At 37.3% G+C, this 23,446-nt stretch overlaps 1 protein-coding gene across 3 annotated transcripts in view; it reads left to right on the top strand.

Annotated features, from left to right (window-relative positions):
- LOC118748879 (homeobox protein cut) overlaps positions 1-23,446 on the top strand; it is a 280,477-nt gene that overhangs the window by 134,045 nt on the left and 122,986 nt on the right. For all 3 annotated transcript variants that reach the window (XM_036483600.1, XM_036483599.1, XM_036483601.1), the window contains exon 2: positions 14,347-15,645. In XM_036483600.1, the coding sequence (XP_036339493.1) occupies positions 14,347-15,645 (1,299 nt within the window). The remainder of the gene's footprint in view (positions 1-14,346; positions 15,646-23,446) is intronic.

Raw genomic sequence — 23,446 nt, 5'->3', positions numbered from 1 at the left:
TTTAAGTGATTCTAGTTGTGTGTGTGTGTGTGAGTGTGTATGTGTATTTGAGTAATTATTATGGCCCTTCAAACAGCTTTTGCTGCTTGCTATTCCGGCTTTCAAGTACAGCCACAATCAAAATAATAATATCCATACTAATTACAATGGAAAAAGGCGCACAATGAACTCGAGATCGAGAACCACATACGAGTATATACATATGTACATTAGGGTGCATCACTATACATACGAAAAAAAAATCGGAACTGCTTTTCCGTCGGAATTTTAACATCTGTTATATTTGAGACTTGCGCCAAAATATTTAAAAAAAATATTAAGATTGACATGAGTTGAATCGGTTTGAAAATACCTCAAAAAATGGAGTTTTTTGTAAATAAAATTAGTTAAAATGTTTTTTTTTTTTTTTCAAAAAACACATCACATAATGGAAGAGTCTTCAAAAAATCTATCAACGGAATCCAAATGATGAGATTTTTGGAGGTATTATCAAATCGGCTCAGCTCACTCAAATCTTAATATTTTTCCGAAATATTTTGGCGGAAGTCTTATAGCCTTATTTATAAAAAATAAAATAGGTTTAAAGAGTTTTATCAAATGACGTTTTCATATACATTTTTCAGTTTATAAATAATTTTTTTAAATATAATAAATTTTATAATTCCGGTGGCAAAACCGCACTTGATGCACCCTAATGAACATGCGTACAATACATGTGAGCATAGGCCACCATACATACAATCATATATGTATGCATTTGATTATGTTTTTGATGCAAAGCAGCATGTTGCATGATGTCATTGTAAGCACTGCAGCTGGCTCTGCGTCGTACTATGTTCGCGCGCGCGCTGCATGCCACAAGCATAGCGACTTGCTGCCACTCAATATTTTACATACTTACATACACGCATACTTGTTTGCAATCTTGAAATTCTTTATTTCTTTCCTTTTTGCAAAATAGTCAGTTGTGTATTGAAAAACGTAAACAATTCGCCACATTGCAACAACAATGAAGTGGCGAAATTGCAGCATCAGCAGAAGGGAGTTGTGGACGCAAACTACGTACGTGTGTGTATGGATGGTAAAAGTACCTTTTTGTCTTTGTTTTCTAGACGCGTCGCATTGCTCTTGAGCTTGCCTTGTGTAGCGATTTTGTTTTTTTGCTATTGTTGTAAGCAAAATATCGAAATAAGGGTACTTCAAAGTATTGTATATTGGTGACATGTGGCTGGCACGAGGCTGGGAACAGCAGCAGGCAGGCTCAAATGCAAAAAAAAATATTGCCTCAAAAATAGGCTTTTGAATTTTTGGCGCACTTTTCGTTTGCGATAAGCGTGCTTTTTCCAAAGAAATTGTGTCTTTTTTTGTTCGAAATATACCCACTCGATTGGCAAAGCAGATATGTATTGAAAACTGATTCATAAGGAGAGTATGAGAAGACGAAATATTCTCAAACATTTGGGTAGGTAGGTTTATATGGCAGAAGAGTAGATCCATACTAAAATCAGGCCAAGATAGACGCCTTACGTTACCATCTACTAGGGTTATCCAGAAAATCAAGATGGTTTGAAGGCATGTGGGGACAGTTCTGCCTAAATCCTCTCCTGGATACTACAAAGTACCTATGCGGCTTCTGAGTGAGCTCTTTAACCAGAGCTACTCATACAACCTAACCTAACCTAACGTATTTTGTTGCCTATCCTAACCTGTATATTGAGGGTCATCTTATTCCTTGGTCTAGGGCATATCAGCGAGCTTAAAGCTTTTAGGGCTAACTGACTGTCAGAGAACATGAAGACTGGTTTCTCTCCGTAAGTATTTAAGCAAAGCTCTGACCTGCCTCCTAGATTACAAAATTTCCGCTTCATATACTTATGCTGCATAAAATTTGCTCCCTTCATGAATCTCCTAAAGTTCACTCGATTCATGAGTCGACTTCATTGGGCCTTACCTCGGCAGTAAAGGCCATAACTCAAGCAATTATATGAAACCCAGGTAGATGCATATCTACCAAAGGGTCCTGTTAAATATATGTAGTTCTGCGCTTCTTTGCATAATTAGCAGAAAAAATAATTGGGCAGACATTTGAATCTTAGACTTATAAAATGAAGCACTTGAAACGTCATATCCCAGATTATGGATGGGGACGACATTCGTCCTCGAGGGCCTACAAATTTAAGAGTACTTAATACGTCGACAGTCACATACTTAGTATATGCTCAGAGGTTTTCTCCGCCAGCCCACACAGGACCCTGCAGTCCCGACTTCTTAGAAAGTCCTACTTTACAAGGATAGTATTCCAGCTTACATCGTCTGATCAGGTGTCCAGTGCTAGGGACTCATAAATCTTTCCGATTGCTTTTTGATCTTTAGCCTACCATGCAACGTGAGAGCCTTCTCCTTTCTTAAAAACTATTTTATATATACATAAGGTGGAGCACAGAAATTCTGAGGATCATACAGACTCCATAGCTTGTCTACCCCTCAGTATCTCACAAGATAGCCGTTATACGTGTTGATAGTTTGTCCATTTTTGCTATCTGTACAGCATCTGAGTCTGCTCTGGAATCAAAGCCATAATGACCAATACTTATTGCCTTAATTCGCGGGACCACTTTAGATCACCTTTAGGCTTAAAATAAGTTGGTGCTCGCATCATACTCTGTGAAATGAGATGGAAACTGCTGGAGGCAAAGATTTTTCATTATAGATTCTTCTCTGATGGCACAAAAATGTTCGATAGACCAGTTTCTGTAGACTGTATCGAAAGTTGTGATATTCCTTGCCTCCGAATTTCATAAACTAGGGGCGAAAAATATGTTGAGGACAGCCAATGTACATACATTCAGGGTATTGGCCAGATTTTTGACTACTTCCAGACTAGCTTGCCAATGGAAGTCTTGACCACATTATGAATCTAAATGGCAGGCGCCATGGAAGTACCGATGTGATAAGACAACGGAGTATTTGGCTAGAAAAATCTTAGACGAGCTGGGTTAGAAATCAATTCTAGTACTCCTGCCTTGGGCCATCAATCTCCAGATCTTCAAATACTGGAAGGTATCGTTGAGATGTGGTTAGGCTAATGCTTGTCAGCAGTAAATGAGCTAACGGTACAGCTGGCTGCTTATAGGATTACTGACTGGTCTCATGTTCTAAACTGCTGAACCACATTTGGATTTCTACTTTGAAGGGGCTGAGAAGGTGGGACCCTTTTGTGACCTTCGCAAGGATCATGTATGAGGCATATGTGCCCGATGTGTTTATAGACGAACACTAAGATTTTTGAAGCAAAACAAAAGGCAATGGACGGCGGTATCCAGAGAGTCAAAAGCTTAAAAAGCTCGCTTACAGGCACTTATCTTTAGTATCTACGGCGGGAACTGGAATCAAGGAGAGATAGTGCATTTTAATGTTTTTACTCGAATACTTTGCTCTTGGATTCGTGAGTGAATATTTTTTTTATTAAATATTAGACTTTTGTAAACCTCTTTGTGAAAAAATAGGCATCAATTTAACGAAAGTACTTTACCACAAATGATTAAGTCCATACAAACCTATATGCAGACCAACAAAGTTCATGTGCATAAATACGTATAATATGCACACGTAGCTAAATCACTAAATACTCCTTTGTAAGTGGCCGCATTACTGCTTTTAAGAAACGTCAAAGAAAAACGGTACCGTGTACCACGTTAAGCGCGACCATGCTTCCGTATATATGCACTTAACTTTTGACTTTTACACAAGCAAAAGTGAAAAAGGATGAAGTTAAAATTAAACAGAGAGAAAGGAAGCTCAAAAAACACATTTGCAGCAAATGAAACTCATCGGAAAAAAGTGTATGTAGTATTAATAAGTCGTATGTATTTAAAAAAATTAAAAAACAGAAAAATAATAATAATTAAAAATACGGCAACCATTTACTCTTTGAGCGCACTGTGAAAAAAATTTACGATTCAATAGTGAAAAATATTAATGTTGAAGTAGCTTATCAAAAAAATAAAATAAAAATTACTTGAAGTACCTCAAAACATATGTACTCTCAAGCAAATGAGGAATTTCGGGTTTGAGTAAGTGCCTGTAGGGGGTTTAAGAGACGTGCACGTACATACCATGCGGCATATGCTATCTACATATTTAGTACTCCAACAGCATTTGTTTGCGTATTAAAAACTCCTACGCTGAAGAAAAAAAACCATAGCCGAACGAATATAGCAATGTTTGCAAGCCTTTATTTTAGCTCCATTGAATGCATTGAGCACGCAAGCAGGCAGCCGAAATTCAACCAACTACTTTTTTCGCTGCCTTGCCGCCGTTACAAATTTGCAATCCTTTTTTACGGAGGCAGACTTGGAAGGGAGTATGTATGACTGCCAAAAATAAAGTGCGCCAAAAAAAGTTTAAATTCTGAGACAGAAGATATAGAGCCATACTTACATATGTACATACACACATTCATATATTTGTTTACATATAAAGACATTCGCAAAGGTTGAAAATCCACCCGCATTTTAGTTAATTAACTCATTTGGATTCACTACGCTTTGCTTTTCAAATACTAACTTGTCAGTGAAAAAACCCAAAAACACCAAAAAGGGGAGAAAAGTAATGTAGAAAAAAATGTTGTGTGCGTTAAAGAGATAACAAAAAAGGTAAAAGGCACACAAATGTAATGAGCACTTTGGAATTTGTTCGAAATTTATATTCCCATGCATTAATTGATTTGTTGAAGAATTCTATGCTGGTCACTGCTACTTACTTTTAGGCGGTTGTGGTGGGCGGTTGGTCTCCACGGCTGCTAAGCTTTGTTTTACAGGGTTTTCGCGATGCCTACTTTATTAAGGAAAAACTAAGCCCGCTCGTTTAAAAAAAAATATTTTTTACTAAAGGCAGCTTTTTAATAAATTTTTACCAAACAAATAGTCAACAATATTTCACTCAGCTTTCGCTCAGTTTTCACCTAAAGCTCTTCAACTCCTTTGATTTTCTTGCCCCTAGTATCACAAATGATCTAAAAAACGTTTGGTTGCAGACGATTTCGGTTGAATAAGCTTTTTTCTTTTCAAAACGTTACACAACTTTCACTTAAAGCTCTTCAGTGCTACAGCTTTTCTTGCTTCCAAGGACATTAAGTAAACTAAAAGTCACGGTTCCAAAACACCTATTTTTTATGAAACAAAGAGTGAGCTTTAATACAGTCCCATAGCTTTTTTTGGCTTCCAATGACATTACGAAAACTTAAAGTCCTCGGTTCCAGAACTATTTAGTTGAAGGCGCCTTTTTTCTTTTCCAAAATTTTTAACAAACCAACAATGAGCTTTAATATAGCTTACCCTTAAAACTCTTCGGTGCAATTTTTAATTACGCCCAGGAAGCTTTTTTTTAATTTATACCAAGCTTTCACACAGCTTTCACTAACATCCTTTCAACTGAACTACTTTTTTTTTGCTTCCCAAGTCATATTAAGTAAGTGCTTTTGGTTATAGACTTATTAAGCTGTTTTTTTATTGTGTCAAGAAAACAGTCGATGAGCTTTCATACAGCATTCATTTACCTCCCTATAATTCCTTTGCTTTTCCTGCTTCCCTTTTCATTGTGAAAGTTACATGCGAGCTTTTAGTCGTGAATAAATTTAACCAGTCTTTCTTGAGTTTAACAAATTTTATCAAAAAAAGCAGTTTATGAACCTTAACACAGCTATCACTTACACCCCTACAACGACAATTGTTATTTTTGGGTTAAAAAATTTATATGGCTACAGGTATATTTAACCAGTATTTTTCAGTTATAAAATGATTTTAAGAAAACAGTTGGTGAGCTTTCACACCGCTTTCAAGTAACTCCCTACAATGCCTTTGACATTCTTGCTCCTTTATTTGCGAAAGTTACATGCAAGCTTATAGTCGTAAATATATTTAACGGGACTTTTTGGGATAGACATATTTTTACAAAAAACAATCGCTGAACTTTCACACAGCTTTCACTTGAACCCCTACAACAACAATGCTGATTAGTAAATTCAGTTGTACTTTTTGGGTTAAAAAAATTTTTTCAAAAAATCGGTCGCTGAGCTTCCAAAAAGCTTTCCCTTTCACTCCCCTTAATACCATTGCTTTTCTTGAAGCTTTTAGTCGAATACTGGTTTTTTGTTTCAAGAGCTGTATCATGAACACAGTCAGAGAGCTTGCACACATCTTTCCCTTAAAGCTCTTCAATTTCAATACATTTCCCAAAGCAAAAACTAAACTTCATTTCTATCAACCTCCTTCTTTCACTGAGCTTCTTTCACTCAGCTTCTATCTTAAAGCTACTTTAACTGTTTTTGTTTTTGTGCTTTACACACCTGCTTTATTTCGATTGTTTGGCAATCAAAACTTCTGAAAAAGCTAAAAAAAAAGCCAGCACAGCTTCTTTGCCTATTCACCTTCCCCTCACTCGCTTCAACTTTTGCTTTACCAACGTCCAAGCGTTTCATAAATGCTTCCTTTTCAACTGTCTCTCCCTCGCCCTTCCATTTAACTAACTAAACCAGGCGCGCTGCAGACCTTGGACGACGCCAAACAAGTGCCAGCGTTCTCACGAGGATTGAATTTCAACAAGTGCTAACCAAGGCTACAACAACAACAAGACAGCAAACATACGCAAAGCAAAGTGAAGCAGTGCCAAAGCAATGAAGAGCAAATGTCAAAGAAGTGGCGAGACGAGACAAGAACGAGCTGCCGCATTGAGTCGAGCCGAGTCGAGAGACTTAGTTAAAAGCAGACAAAAGGCAAGGATACAAAGGAGGCAAAAAAAAACACCAAAATAAGGCAACAAAATTTGAAAAATGCCAAAAATAGAAATAGAAGCTGGACACGTTTGCTTGCTGGCTTCCTAGGAGTTGGAGACTTATAGAGCTTAGTGTTGATTATTAAATATTTATTTAATTTGCCAACGATGAAGAAGGAGAAATCGTAAATGATTTAAGAGTTAGAGTAGTATTTCCTTGCTTGAATGAAGAGCAGCATGGAGTCTGATACTGTCTTGTAGAAGGTACCAAAAGGTTTCTGGTTTTAAAAGGCAAATGAAAAGGTGTCGTTTGGGTAACCTTCACAAGCCGGAAATGTATTGGTTATGTCGAAATTGAGTCTGGATAAGCACTAGTTTAGTGTGTTACAATATCCTGACTAACGCTAGAGTTACGCAGATCTTTCGGTTGGGTTTGTACTCCAATTACGACGGAGTTCACGGGGCAAAAGTTTGTGAAAGTGGTAACAGATATCGTTGATGACTTTCTTGGCGGTAATTCGGGTCCAGTGGTTGAGTTATTTATGTCTGGATCTCATTCGTGAGTAGGGATACAAATTTTGGGGAGAAATGAACGTCGATGCTAAAATGTTTCCTACTTTAATAGTTAGTTTACAACAAATAAAAATTTTTAAAAAATTTATTTTCTAGTAAAATTTTAAAATCTAATAAAATTTAAATTTTGTAAAAAAAAATTTTTTAGTGGAAAATAAAAATATTTGGAGGTAAAGGGTTACTTATGGTTTCGAAATTCCGATCAATTTAAGAAAAAACATCTGCTATTTTGGATCAGTCATTTAAAATATTTCAGATATAGTCAATAGTTATGTTTGAAGAGTCAATCATTCTTAATAAATGGCAAGAATTAGGGAAATTTAAGTTTAAGTCCAAAAAACCAATGAATTCACTTTTAAATCAATTTCTCAAACTACAGCCCCCTCCAAGCATGTAAAACGGCGTAAAGGACCAATCCTGCCGTAGGACCACCTAGAGGTCTTTAGATGCCCCACAAATAAGAGAACCTACCATGTGGCAGTTTTTGCACTAAATTTTTTTTTGTGTTTAGGTGTAGGTAATTTATTCGCGCGTTTGGGAAATGTTAAAAAAAAAAGAAATTGTTAATAAAAACTTTTTACTGATTTGAAAACTTTAAATTTTCTTTAAAATTTTAGTTAATGGAAACTAAAGAACTTACAAAAACTCTAAAGCAAACACAAAATAATACTGAAAATTATAAAAAAAAATAAATAATTTTTATTAAAAATATGAGTACATGGAAACTGTTTTTACTTTATTTTGGAAAACTTTTGAAAACAAATTAATAATTATAAAAGAAATTGTACAAACTTAACAAACATTTTTAATAATTCATTCGCGCCTTAAATATACTGCACAAATGTCAAAAAAATTGGTAATAAATATATATCGCTTATTTGAAAATTTAAAATATCTTAAAAAAAAACTATCTTTTCTTACGTTAATGGAAAATAATGAAATAATAAAAACTTCAATTCACCCAAAAATTCAAATTGATAGAAAATCTTAAAAAATTGAAGTCCAAATAATTATAATTATTTCCATGTTACTCCAATATGAAAATTGCACCACTCAAGCTTCTCAACTTCTTTCATTTTTCAACACTCCAACACCCTCAGCTTCCCTCAAATCCTTAAAAAAAAACATTTATCCCACTCCACCAAGCTCACTGGCCTCCTTGTACTACTAACAATACTACATATATCCCTTTAAGCAACGCCACTCGCTGCGCGCACAACACCATCCAATCGCCACATTACCACACTCATTAGGACTTATGAATTATTAAATAGAATAATAATCGATTTTCAAGTGTTTTTTGTCGCGGGCCACACCAACCCTTCCTGCTTTACGAAAGCTAAATGAGGCTGCTGAGGAAGTTTTTTTTTTCGAAAAAAAATGTACGCGTTTAAGCCACAAAACGCAACAAGAACAAAAACAAAAACAGTAAACACAACAATATTAAGCGCGGCGAGGCGAGACAAGTCCTGTCTGGCTGTTTACAAACGTCAAAGTACGATTTGTTTTTGTAGCTGTCTGGCAGTAGTACTACTACACGGACCTAGAAACACAACTTGCAGCGATTTTATGCTGTCACTGTTGTAGTTACGCCACTTGCAACTGCTACCCATAATCGCCAGCAGCCAACAACCAACCGCTACTCTCACTTTCCGCCGCACGCCATGCAACTCGTTAAGCATCTTTTAAATATTATAAATAAATGTAAGCGAAAAGTATTTATGATGACAAATATTGCCAAAGGCTATTCGCTAGACGGCAAAACATGCCAGCAACATACACAGAAACCCATCAATAAACAAGCAAGCAAGGAAACGTATAAACAAAAACACAAGCAGCAGCAAATACTTGACGCAGCAGCAACCGCATGTCGCTGAGTATCCGAGAGCCTCAAATCCGTGCCCATTTCACAAACCGGTGAGTGGAATGCCAGCAGGAGTGAGTAAAAGACAAAGCATTATCAAAATCATCAACAAACACGCGATGTGGCGATGACGATGGCGAGCGGGGGTCGTCGTCAGCCAACATTTTGGCGTTATGACCAAAAGTAAAATCCTTCCATATCCTGTCAAAGCAACAGCATCAACAAGGAACGTAACTGTCGTAGTCATCAGCAGCATCAATCGTTGATGAGTGACGACTGGCGACGGAGACGGAGGCGAGACTGCTGCCAAAGTAACGCAGCATTGTCCTCTTCCCACTACTTTAAATACATACTACACTATCGTTTCATGGCGGTCGATAACGCTTGCTTCCTTCGTGCTGCCTGTACTCGCTGTCATTTGTACAAATGGATTTTTAATACCGCAAACCAATACAACGGTAGTTGGACAGCATTTGGCAACGTTGTGGAATTCGTGGTGCTTGATAGTTTTTTTTTTGTTTTCAACAGACTCAAACTGCATGCCTTGAGCTCCTCATGCTCGCCGCTCATACTAAAAACTCGACTGATAAACATATTCAGCTTTTGCCCAAAGTGAAACTACTTCTCTTTTACTTGTACCATCTCGAGCTCGGCCTCACATTCTTACTCATCCTGACTTAATCCTTGGGCACACTCCTTTCCCCACGCACTCTCTGCTCCCCTTATCCATCATACTAATCTCGTTCGTCATCTACAAATCAGCATCAGTTCTACTTGCTCTACACTTTTTCCTGCTTTAAACTGTTTCTCTTCAGTTCTCTCTCTCTCTCCATTTATTCCTTTGCTATTCCTTTCCTTACTTTTTCAACTCCTTTAAGCGCAACAATCTCTGTTGTTATTCCTGTTATTCGTCGTCCAAAGCACACACATACCATACATAGTACATGCTTTCTCTACCATCATCACTTGATTCTTCAAAGATTTTGTCGTGGTTTTCTTGTTTTTGGCCATCGCGTTCCTGGGAAAAATCGCCTGAAGGACATTCATTGCGCGCCAGTTAGGATGGCAAATAAATGTGCTATTAAAATCCTTTGCCAGCCAGCCAACAGTGCAGCGCGTGATTCCTTTTGCGCTTGGATATTTTGTTGTAGTACATGTTCTTGTAGTTGTCTGCCAGCCTGCTTGTCTGCCTCTGCGCTCGGTTGTCATTGCTCAAAGTCGATAATGTTTAATCAGCAGATTACAAATTCAACCACGAAGTAAATGATGCGGGTTTGTTTTTGGAAGAGCTAATGCGAAAAGAATGAAAAAGTAACAAAGAGGAGTTTACTAAAAGAGGGCTAAGATTGGGTTGTGACAGTTTTAGGAGAAACAAGTTAAAAGTTCAGTGACGAAAAAAAACTTAAGTAAAATAATATAAAGAAAGTGAGTTAGCCTAGTTAGGTACATAGTTAGCTAAAAGGGGTGTAGCCAAAAACTTACCCTGCTTGGACTTCTTTGTTTTCTTAATTTATGTTGAAAGAACTTGGTGTATACATAAATTCCTTATTTTACATATATGAACAGAAATAATATATCAATCTACAACTGCCTAAGGCTCAACATTTGAAGACTTCGGGATCCATAGTTCTTAGAACAAAATGGATATGCAGAAACATGTGAGCACGCTATCGGCTCTGACCGATTAGGTATGTACATAGCTAGCTAGTAACTTGATTCAGGTCTACTGAAAATATATGTAGGTAATTCCTGCAGCACGTCACTTCTTCCTGCGTTCCCAGTATTAAATGGCTTTAAGGTGGGTTAACCAAACTAATACTGATCTCGTGAATATTGACCTTAAGAAATATATAGCTCCAAGGCTTGAAGTCAATGTCGTATGTTGAAATTACTAGCATCTTAGTCTGGAACATGATGGCCTGCCAGTTGCAATTGAAAGCCTGTTGTCAGGTCCATTCATACCGGCCACCGTTCTGCCTCCGATCTTTCCAATGTGTAAGTCTAGGATAGGGGCAAAGGATTCGGCTTTTATACAATTTTCGGTGTATTATTTTAGCTAGGGATTTCGGTATAGTCAAAAAGCCGGCATCTCCTCAACCTTGAGGTCTTCCCTAATATGTTTGCCTAATAATTTGTCTTCCAAACCGTATCACCAACTATTTATTCTTCTCTCGAGGCTGCGAGTACTTTCACATATTGCTGTGGTGTCCATCCTAGAAGCGACTAAAGAAACGCTATTCAATAAGTTCTCATTGATACTGTTACAGAGGTCAAGGCACAGAGTTCTGATTGGTTCGATTACATACTTAGATCAAAACGTGTGTCTTTAATTTATTAAACCGTCTTTATATCAATGTACTAATTTTCGGATTGGATAAAAGAACGAGTTTGTCTACGATTCTCGGGATGGAATTTTCACCAGAAAACTTCCTACTAAAGCAGATTTCCTTGGTTAGGGATTCAGAAAGCGCAGATAGATATTCACAAATGTATTATATTCGAGGATTTTGCTAAACAAATATCTGAAGAGGAGTTTACTGTAGAAAAAGGCTATGAGACGCGATTCAACAACGCTTCGTTGATCCTGCGGTCAACCTTTTAATTTTATTAAAGGTTTTGGTCACGAAACTTCAAAGGAAGTAGCCGTCGAACTTGCAAGATTTTCGCTACGAATTTACTGCAAACGCGGCTTTCCTACGCCATGGCGTCAGAAGGGAAAATAAGTATGATGATAATAGACAACCGATAGATAATATATAATAAATAATAGATAATAAACAATAGATAATAGATAATAGAAAATATGTAATATATAAAAGATAACAAATAATGGATAATAGATAGTAGATAATTGATAAAAGATAATAGATAATGGATAACAAATAATAGATAATGGATAATAGATAATAGATAGCAGAGGATAGATAATTTGTAGTATATAAGAAATAATATATAACAGGTAATATATAGTAGATAATATATAGTGGATAATAGATAATCGGTTATAGGTAATAGATGATAAATAATAGGTTAAAGAATTGAGTGCATATGCAAAACTTACACAAAATACATGAAGAAAACTTTTGCACATGCATCAGTGCATAGCATGCGTTTAGGCGTTTGGTGTTAGTAGTCGCGCCTAAATACAGCTTTTTTATTTCTTAATTTTTTTTCCAAAAATATGTATGTATATTTCTGTTTCTCTTTCTTTCTTTCTTCGCGCTCTTCACATTCTCGTTTTGAAACCTACAATTAACCCTCATAAAATTTAACATCGTTTTGACTCTTTTGGGTTCAAACAAAAATTTATACAAAAAACAATTCGAAAACTATTTCAACAAATTGCGCCAAAAATTATGCTACAAACACACGCTTATGCAGGCAAACAAAATTCCCATTGAATGCAGCCTAGCGCCTCAATAAGGATAAGCAAAAGTAGTGTTTTCCTCTACCTTTACCTCTCGCATAAACATAACTCTATCCCTACTAGCAAACGAACAATTCGTAATGACTTTTGTTGTTGTGGCCACTTCCGCTGGGCGAAAAACACCAAAAGTCATTAACAACAACAAAAAAACTTTAGTGTAGAAATACAATTTTTGGATATTGAAAACGACATAAATTCAAGAGTTAGCCTGAGCATTTGGAGACCTAAGCTACAAACGAAAAAAAGGAATGTGAAAAACAAACCAAAATTAGACATATAAATTGCAAAGCATATGTGTAGTATAGTTTTTGGATTTGTGTTTTTAACAAAAGCAACCAAAAAGCGCTTCAACTTATAGCTTTTCTCTTACTCCTCCCATTAGCGCTCAATTTGCCTGCCTTTGTGGACTGTCCTGCTGAGCATTGTTTGTTGGTTTGCTTGTTTGTATGTTTGTCCTGCCATCAATGTTTTTCAATGCTTAGCAACTCACGCCTGTTTCTAGTGTACTCTTTCCACTTTCTCCCTCTCTCCCTATCTCTCTCTCTCTCTAACAACCCCAACTTCCTTTAACTTAGCAGCACTAGTGTGCGACCCTCATTAATTTTACTTTTAAAGTCATTACGGGTTAAATTTGGCCAAATTAATACGTTACAACTTTTGCACCAGCAAAAAAAGGTAGTAAAAGTATGCAAAGGCGTACAGACAAACAGTCGAATACCAATAAAGTTGCTTACCGTTTAAGGCAATCCATAACCTTTGTGACCCCTTCCAAGTGCCCACAAGAATTTCGTCTGTTACCACCCAACTTTTTCGACTTCAAAATTTATAGTTTATCGTTTGTATCGATAAGCTTAACTATAAAATTGCACCAGGCCATTAGTGAGCTGTTTGCTTGCTAGCCGGATTGCCAAAAAACCGCCAGCACTTTGGGCAAACTATTTGAACCCCCGACTAACGAGGAAGCCGAAAGCGCTTGGCTTTGCTTAAATGACTGGCAAATTAGTCTGCCCAAAGCATTGGACCCAAAAAAAAACCAAAAACTCCAAGTAGCTGTCTGAAAAGTGTTATTGGCACTGGCAAATAATGGCAGCTAAGCAAAATTTATTTGTTGCTGCACTTTTACTTATTTTCGGTTAACTTTGGTTTATGTTAAGTTGGCTGACGTTTGTTTACCGGAAGCAATAAGCTTTCGATTATATCAGCACCGAAATAAAATGGAAATGCATTGAAAATGAAATGAAATGCAATAAAAAGATTAACAAAATAAAAGCCAAAACTAATTGCTGAAGTTATAAGTTGCTAGTGAGGAAGTTTTTGGCCAGCAAGAGGCAGGCGGCTTGTTTGTTACGCAGTTGACTCTTGCTGGTTGTGTTGCTTACAACCATCAATAAGTTTGTTGGCCACAACTTGGGTGCTGCTAATGGAAATGTAGGATTTGGAGGTTCATCACAAAGGCTGTAGACTTGGGGCATTTACACGACTAAAGGCATACATTTTGAGGGGCAGGTTCTGCAGTTAAAGCTGGGTTCTTGAGAGCATATTTTTTGTTGAAAATAAAAGGAATTCAATGAAAATATCAACCACTATGCTGGATAAATGATAAAATTACACTTTATCTCACAATTTCTTTAATGTTTTCTCTTAATCGCCATACATACTTCACCAGCACATTACTTATAGATTTTTCGTTCTTCCTCCACTCTCTTTGCAGCGCGCTAATTTGGCGGATAAGGACGTGAACCCCTTGAAGGATCAATTAACCACCAACACAGACACAACCACCTCCAATAGCACCGACATACCGGCCGACATAGACGACTTTAGCGCCGTGGCCGCCGCCGCGCTAGCCGCCAATAGCAGCGCCTCATCCACAACCACCTCCACAGCAACAACAACAGACAGCAACTCCACCACCACCACAACCACTACCAACCACCACACAACAGTCCCACCAAGCAGCAAGCTGCTATCGCCCATAAGCGCCGCATATAGCAGCGTTGCTGCTGCTGCTGCCGCCGCCGCAGCCGCGGGCTTTAACAGCCCGAATAGCGTGCATAACAACAATAACAATACAAAGCTGTTGAACAGCGTCGCTGCAGCGATAACATTGCATCAGAACGGTGGCAATCTACTGGCGGCCACCACCACCAATACACCCTCCCCCTCGCCCCCGCTATCAACTGACGGTTGCAGTATTGCCGCTGCCGCTGCCGCCTGTGGCAATAATAGCGTTTCACCGCTGAGCGCCGCTTTGAACGGCGTCAACGGTTGCCTCAATCCAAAGCTCTTCTTCAATCACGCCCAGCAGATGATGATGGAAGCTGCGGCTGCTGCCGCCGCTGCCGTACAACAGCAGCAATCGCCGCTACATTCGCCCTTGCAGGGCGCACAACATGTGGACGACGATGAAATGGATGAGGATGGCTGCAGCGGTGGTGCGACTGCCGTCGATGCCAGCAAGTTGATTACCAGCCTCACAGCCGAAATGAGGTTGGTAAAGCGTGGCGGAGAAGAAGATGCCGACGAGGAGGAGGAGGAGGAGCAGGAGCAACAGGGAGAGTACGACGACGCAGATGCCGACGAGAATGCCAATGCGCGCAAGCGCAGCAAGAATGCGCGAGATCATGAGGACTCGCCGGAGCAGCATAAGGCTGCCGTGGATAATGCCAAGACGAATGTGTGTGGTCAAAGAACTGATGATACTAGCTTAAATTTTAGCAGTAGCGATAGCAATAAAACAACTAGTTGTAGTGTAAACAAAAGTAATTTTGCAAGAAAAACGAGAGCAACAAAAGCCAGCAGCAAGCTTGATAGAGCTGCTGAAATTGGTGATGATTGCATTGATAATGATGATGATGGTGATGACAATGACGCGGATCATGCAGCGGAAGCTAATCGTATGGAAATTGATGGCGGTGAAAGTGGTGAGAGTGGGAAAATCGATGCAACAATCAAGCTGAATGCGGTAGGAAGCAATCATGCTGAATTAATAGCTGCCAAAGATAAAGAGGTAAGTGAACTCAGTAGTGAGTTGTGGAGTGGAAAATATTCCGTGTACATGGTGTAAGTGCAAGAGGGGATATAATTAGAGTACCCTTGTACGCTTTAAGATAAAAGTGAGTATTAAGACCACAAACATGGCCGGAGAGTCATAGTTTTCTGGCTTTTGAAAACTCAACGAAATAAGCATAAACATTAGACTGGGTCGCGAAAATAATTTTTCATATTACCCATCCTAGTTTGAAAGCTTCCTTTGACGGGATTTTAGGGTCATACAAATTTTTGTCCTTGGCAAGTCCTTAAAGAAATCGAGTTTTCTTCAAAAGTCTTTTCTTTACTACTCGATTGCAAAATCTGATACATGGTTGAAAATATAATATGATATGGACAACAACATTTACTTCGTTTGAAAGAGAAATTTCCACTCACTGTAATTGTATATTAATTAATTAAGAAAATGCACCGTTTTTACTAAAATGTGTAGTTTCATGAAAATTAGGGTTTTATTTAATGAGCTAGAAATTTTTTTTTTTTTTTTAACTTCAAAGGTTAAGGAGGTATTCTAGGGTGAGTTAAGTGATCTGAAAAAGATGTTTAATACTCAAAATAAATCGTATAATAAATAAAAGAGTCATGAAGAGAACTCGATTTTGACTGTTTTTGGACTCGCCAAGGATTAAAATTTGTATGACCTTAAAATCCTCTCAAAGTAAGCTATCAATCTAAGGGGTGCAATTACAAAGTGTTTTCTATCGTACGGGAACCGACCCGGTCTAATTCACATAGTACATTTTGTTTGTTCAAAAAGTGGCCTTATGAAAGCTTATAGAGTCAGTTTAGGTGAAGAGTTATCGCTGTAAAATGAAATAATAAATTTTTAGACTTCAAATAGTTTTCTTCAGTCGATTGGTTTGCGAAGGCTTTGAATCAGCTGGCAGTAGAGTTAGAGCCAAGGGGTATGAATCAGATTCAGCGTGTTAGCCTACAGATTTCAATTACTTTAATTAGTTTAATAGGTATTTCGAAATATTATTTCATAATCTGTTTATGAACCTCGCACCATAGCGCGAATAGAAATTTGTGGAAGGCTAGGGTCCTCGAGGACTCAATAGGGAGCAAGCTATTTTATGGTCCAAAAGTTGGCTTGTACGAGTACAGAAAGCTTTTGCTTTGAATGCATTATTCCTTGGTGTGTTTGCAAACTCCGCGGTATAAACCGATAACAAGAAAGTAGTAAAAATTATGTAAAAAAAAGCTTTCATTAATCCTGATCTGAATTGAACGATGTACAACTTAGGAAAAGTGCTAGCTAAAATGTTTTCAAAATCACTAAAAATAATATAAGGTGTACACTTAATTTTTTAAGTGAAACTCATTTTCACGTCTCCAAAGGCAGTCAGAAAAATTATCGCGACAGAAATAAACATATTAGACAATACAGCATATAAGTGGAACAGTTTCGAAGAACTAAAACATTGGTCGCTAATTGAGTTTTAACTCACTACAGCGGAAGTGTTTCTATATTATATTTTATCTAAGTATCCTTTGTAGTGTAAAATGCTTTGGCAAATCTTTTTTACTCTGATATCAGATCTTATATATCAGGACTCTCTAACGAATCTCAAATTGTTCTTGGAATACAAAATTTCCACACGAACTTACAAAAAAGTTAAGTTAAGTGGAAGTTTGAAGTATTAGTTATGAATTACCTTAGATTTTTGAAAATTTGTCAATGTTACTATTTCCATATACATATATGTTAAAAAAAATTAGAGCATGCGTTATGAGGAAAAAATAGCGGAAGAGCGCCAGTAAAAAGTTGACAAAAATCAACAGTAACATGTAGCTACTTCCAACTTGAACTTTATTATGCCTAAATTGAATGGCTGCAAATTTAAAATTTTTATGAAAATTTTATGACTTTTTTTTGTTATTTTTTTATTATTTTTAAATGAGCTACCCGCAAACGCTTTTTATAAAAAAGTCACATAACCCTAATTTAAAGGTTTTCCAACTTCTCCTATAATCTTTGACCTTTTCACCTCATTTCACGCTAAGTATCGATTTCCGAAACTTTAACAGTACCTTTGCTGCTATGCCATTGCCGCTTAGTACCAGGAAAGCTTTAACGTCCCAAACGCGAATGTAATTCAATCAAACTTAAACAATTTACCAAACATTTAACAAAAACCTAACCTTTTGAACCCGCTCATATTGTTTCTGCTATTTATGCGTAAACAAGTCAAATAAAAATTGTCAAAATAGAAAAGAAAGCAGGGAAGGGCGGGTGACCTCTCACCGCTCGCAGGCATTGACAACTAAACAAATAATAAACCAAATTGCCAAACTTTTACACAATTGAAGGCGTAAAAATTGTCTTGTCAATATCATAATGATATGACCTTTTGTAAACGTGGCTAGCTACTTTCTTTTATACATTTTTTTCTCCCTTTTTCCTGGAACTCCACCTCCATTGGCAAACACGTTTCAAACGGTAAACAAAATACAAAGCACACGACCGCAAAAAAAAAAGAAAAGGAAAAGTCCGCGCCCGACAAGACAAAGGCGTTCGGTTCGACTGCGTAGCAGAAAACCCACAAGGCATAGTAACCAATCATCCTCCACCCCCCAAGCAAGCAAGCAAGCAAATCCCTTTCGCTTTTCTTTGATACTATGGGGAGAAAATTAAGCGCTTGTACAAGTCAAAAGTAAACAAAAATACAAGAAAATCATAAAAAAAAACGAAAAATCCAAAAAAGGGCAGCGCGCGAAGAAAAGGTCGCGCGCACCCAAACTGTTTGCAACTTTTCCTGGCGTCTTTCGCTGACTTTTGATCAACCAGCTTTCATTTTCAATATTCTCGCCGCTCCCAAGCAGTTCAGTAGCGAAAAATTTCTGTTTGGGAAAAAATCGTTTTCCAATTGTGCGTAACAGTTTGCCTGCACTTGCCGCCGCCACGCTTCGCCAGGGCACGCAGTCCGGCCAGGCTTGAGTCCTGTGGTTTTACTTAACGCTTAACATTTCAATAAACGTGAAAAGGGCCAATACGTGTCTGGAAATGTGTGTGGCTGTGTGTTCCTGTGTGCGTTGAAAGGTATTTTCATTTGCGCTATGCGTTTACCAGTCTGCCACGTCTTCGCCATACCTTGGCCATTCTATTCCTTTCCTTTACACTTTATAGGAGGTGTGGGTGCTTGAAGTGCGCTTTGTAGGTGTGACTGAAGGACTTTGGAGTTTTTATTTATTTTTTTCTTGCTCACTGCGTGTATTGATAGCATATCAATTACAGCTTGTTTGCATAAGTCAAGCTGATTTTACATAATATTATTGGGTATTTGGCGTGGCAGCTGAAGATGGCGAGTGTGGGGTCAAGTATTTGCTTACTTTTTAACACTTTTGAAAATGTTTTCATGCCGCTTTTGTTTTGGGGAGGTGGGGTGTTTGATTTTTGCGAGACTTCTGCTTTTTTGATAAGTATAAATTATACACCAAATAAAGACCTATACTGTGTACATTTTATAGCAACAGTAATTTTATCTTTAAAACAAGGCTTTCCAGAGAAATTCCCAAAGATTTCAAGGCAACCAAACTAAGTAATTTAAAAAATATTTTAATTTAGAAGCCAAATAAAGATGGTTGTGCTAACAATTCAAACATTCAAAGGTCTATGCGGTAATGAAATTCTTAACAGACGCAGCCCACTTTTCATACCAGACTCGCCAATCACTGCAAAGAAAAGTAACGCCACCTTTGGCCAGCAGGAGACAGCTATCTTGAGGAAATCTTCTCCAGCGTACCTATACTGAATTTTTGCACAGTTTCGGATATGAAATAAATTATTTTTTTTAGAGAATTTGAAAGAAATGTTTCCTTCACTTCGTAAGCAAATCTTGAAGAAATAATTCCTGGCTACTATAAGATCGCCATATTAGGGCCATTGGGCGTTGGGTCTAGTCCCAATATTGACGTTAAAATTCGCGCCCGCATGCCAGATTTCGCTGGTGGTTCTCCCGCATAGAGTACTGGTAGCCAAAGGTGAATGCAGTGGCTGAGCTCCTGCTAGCTCCCAGCCATGTTGATGCTACTGTTACTGGGAAACGGTAAGACTATTAGTAAGCATCAACGGATGCACTGTTGAAACTTCCGTTAGCTTTTGACCACGGGGATACTACTGATGAACGCCCGTGAATGCAATACTGGACCGTTCAGGGCTCTCGGCGATGATAAGACTACTCATAAGCGGCGAGAATGAACTGTTGGGGTTCGTTCAGGTGCTCTCGGCACTGACTTCCTACTTAATGCTCTGGTGGATCCTGTGGTGACTTGAAAACGGTAAACTACCGAAATAAAAATTATACGGCGCCACAAAATGATTTCTTACTACAAATTTCCATGGGTCTGTTTTATGACCGTCCAAAAAAGTCTATGGAATTTAGACAGATGATTTTTCGAAATCTTCAGCACTATTTCTTCTATCACTCACTCAATAGAATTTCCAATACTTCAAACAACAGTCACAATATCGTCGTCAATAATTCCTACAATAACCGCTTTTCTCACATGCCCTCGGTGATCCTTCTTCTCCTATCTTACTAATGTAACATTCCATTCTCCCTTCTTTCAGGCACCACAACCGCATGATCAACACATCAACACTGCGGTTCCATTGTTGGCACTTGTGACCTTCTGATTTGTTTGAAATGTCAAAAATGCCATTGATCTTGAGTGTATAACAAAAAAAGAGGGGCCGTCGAAGGCATGACATCATGCAAGGTTGTAGTTATCTTCCTCTGTATGAGAGACTGCTATTTGTTGCAACACTGAGGCAAGTGAACTGGGTTGGGCTCCCATTGCAATCTGCAGTTCAGTTCAAGTTGAAGATGCTCTGCTTTGATTTTTATTCATTTTGCACTCCAAAGTAGCGGGGTTTCCTGCGTAGTACTTTTAGTTCTATTTTTTTTATTCTATTTTTTGTTTTACGGCTCTCTTATATTCGTTGTTTTTATAGTTGTTTTTCTTCTACTTATTAGTTGTTTATCATTTTCCCCCAACAGTCAGTCAGTCAGTCAGCGCGGCTTAGTTGCGGCATCAGTCGTCAGTGTCGAAGCTCTTGACTTTTCCGCTAGATACTTATCCTCCTTAGCAATATATATTATACATATGTATGTATGTACTTTTATCTTATATGTAATGTGTATAGCATAGTGCACATACATACATCCTCACAAACATCTTACACAATTTATCACTTTGCCTGCCACTTTTAATGACTTCATATGCGCCTTTAAAGCCGCCTCAGCCAGCACAATCCTGCCGCAGTCTCTTCAACTCACCAGGTCTTCGTGCTGCTGGCCACCATTGCAAAAATACAAAACTCTTTTTTCCAAGTTCATTGCTTTTATTTTTACAGCCACAAGAATATTTTGCATTTTTTAAATGGCGTGCGCGCGCGCTTTTGCCACTGCCACTTGGCCTGGAAAAGATCCATACGATTTTGCCATTGCTGAGGAGTGTACATACATAGATGAAGATGGAAAAACGACAGCGGACAAAGAAAACACTGCATTTTTCTATCGAACTAAAGAAGGGCGTACAGCGAGTTGTAGCGTTGGCTGCTGTTCGGCGCTCGTAAAGTGGGGGAAGTTAAAGTTTATCTTCTGCATTGCTGCTACTTAGGCTGTGTTAATTACATATGTTTGTTTTTTCCATTAATGTCATTTAAGTACAAAAACAATAACAAATATTATGGCGCACTATTTAACAACAAAGAAAAGAACAGCAGCGGCAGCGGGAGCAAAGAAGAAGCTAAGGCAACTGATACTACTTAGTAATAAATTGTTGGCCTTGTACGGTCGGGGGTGTAGGGAATTGAAAGCACACAACAGCTTCTAGAAATAAAAATAAACCTCTACCAAATGATATATGCAGATGTATTGAGTGGCATCGCCCTGACAGCCATCGATGAACACAAAAAAAAGAACCGGGAAATATAAAAAATAGAGAATGATATTAATTATGTACTTTTCTCGCTTAAAGGCATGAACAATGCAACATTTATTGAGCCAGAAGCAATAAATAAAAATAAAAGTATCTGTACTTTTGTGTACAATGATGGTAGCGAAGGTTTATTTCTTTAAGAAAATATTAAAGAGAATTTTTAAATTAATTTTAATTTTCCTCCGTATTATGATGATAGCAAATAAAAAAGTAATACTCATAATTTTTTAAGCAAAAACTAAAATCAAGGAATGACAAAAAAAATTAAAAAAAACATTGAAAAAAATGGTTTACCAAAAATATAAGAATCGCTAAAAAGGCATATTAAGCAACGAAATCTGAAAAATTTACATACATATTTATGTATGTGTACATATTCAACAATTTTTATTGAGCTCGAGGCCGTTTTTTAATGAAAACTTATTGTGGAAAAGCAACAATACTTTGAAAAAATGGTAGAAGTGATAGCTATTTCGGAAATCATCACATTTCCTCATCAGACTTCTTCAGTAGGATTCGAACCGACGATCCCACTGACTCAGCCAGTTGCCTACGTACTGTGTTAGGTTCGCCTTGTAAATTATCATTGCTTTTTTCCACTTTTTCTTTTTTGAATTTTAATTTTTTATTTACATTTGTGTAACCTTTCATATTTTTGAACAACATTTGTAAAACAGTTTAAAAAAATCTGTAAAAATTTAAAAATTTGTAACTTTTAATTTTTTTCTGGAAGTTTTTATATTATGAAATGGTGCCAATTTGTTTGTGGATTTTCCCATGTTATTATTTTTTTTCAATTAGTCAAACTAACAATAAAAAAGTTGAAACGATCCATTAAAATAAATTTAGAAAATTAAAAGTATTAAAAGTAAAAAGTAGTATTAAGTGGCAAGTTTTTTTGTAGATTTATCAGTTTTTTAACTTTTTTTATTTGCTTTCTTCATATTAATGGGAAGCAATGAAATTAATAATCTCCAGCACAACCCTAATCCATCGATGAGCCATAAATTGCGCTCTATAGACAACTCTAAAGCTGTGTTGTGTAAAATAACAGTCTTTGTGTATCCAACGCTTATGCCTAAGCGAAGGGAAAATCAAGCTTGGCTCTCTGCAGACAAGCACGCCTTATGTTCGGCAGATGTTTATCATATTTATGAAATTTTAATTTGTTTGATCGTCAGCAGCGTGTCGAATTTGATGGCATGCATCTGCATGGTACATTGGTGCATGCATCATCACACAGCCACTCACAAATTAAATTAAAAATGCAAGCATGGAAAAATATGCGACAAATGAAACAAATATATTTGTAAATAAATATGCATATGTACTATGTCCGTATATGTATGAGTGAACGACAAAAGTGTGAGAAAATTTTCACTGATCAATTTTCATTGAAGCTTTAGTTGTCAAAGGGTCACGGTGGGCAGGAAGCAAAGATAGGTTGCATAAAAATGTCGACAAAAACTGAAAGCAGGGTTGTATTTGTTGATATTTTTAGGTTAAGAATCCCTTTGAATTGAAATCCTAGCTGCTCCTGTTTTAAAGATATCCACATTTTACATAGTTATGATAGCACCGACTTTTGCGAAAGAGAAAAACATCCTTGTGAATTAAATATTCAACAATGTATGTGTGTGTATATATATTATGTGAAAATATAAGTTTATGTAAGTTTTTAGCCGGTTTCAATCGTTTCCAAGGCGCACCACGTAGAGGCAACTTACTTTGCACCTCTTTGTTCTTTTTTTGGTTTTTTTGGTTTTATTTTTTTATATTTTTTTCTTGCTTTATTTTTTTATATTTGTTTTTTG

Source organism: Rhagoletis pomonella, unplaced genomic scaffold, assembly GCF_013731165.1.
Source record: "Rhagoletis pomonella isolate Grant_MI unplaced genomic scaffold, Rhpom_1.0 Rhpom_scaffold_00013, whole genome shotgun sequence".
NCBI classification, from domain to species: Eukaryota; Metazoa; Arthropoda; class Insecta; order Diptera; family Tephritidae; genus Rhagoletis; species Rhagoletis pomonella.
The sequence above is the reverse complement of the archived record's forward strand: the minus strand, read 5'-3'. Positions and strand labels throughout refer to the sequence as shown.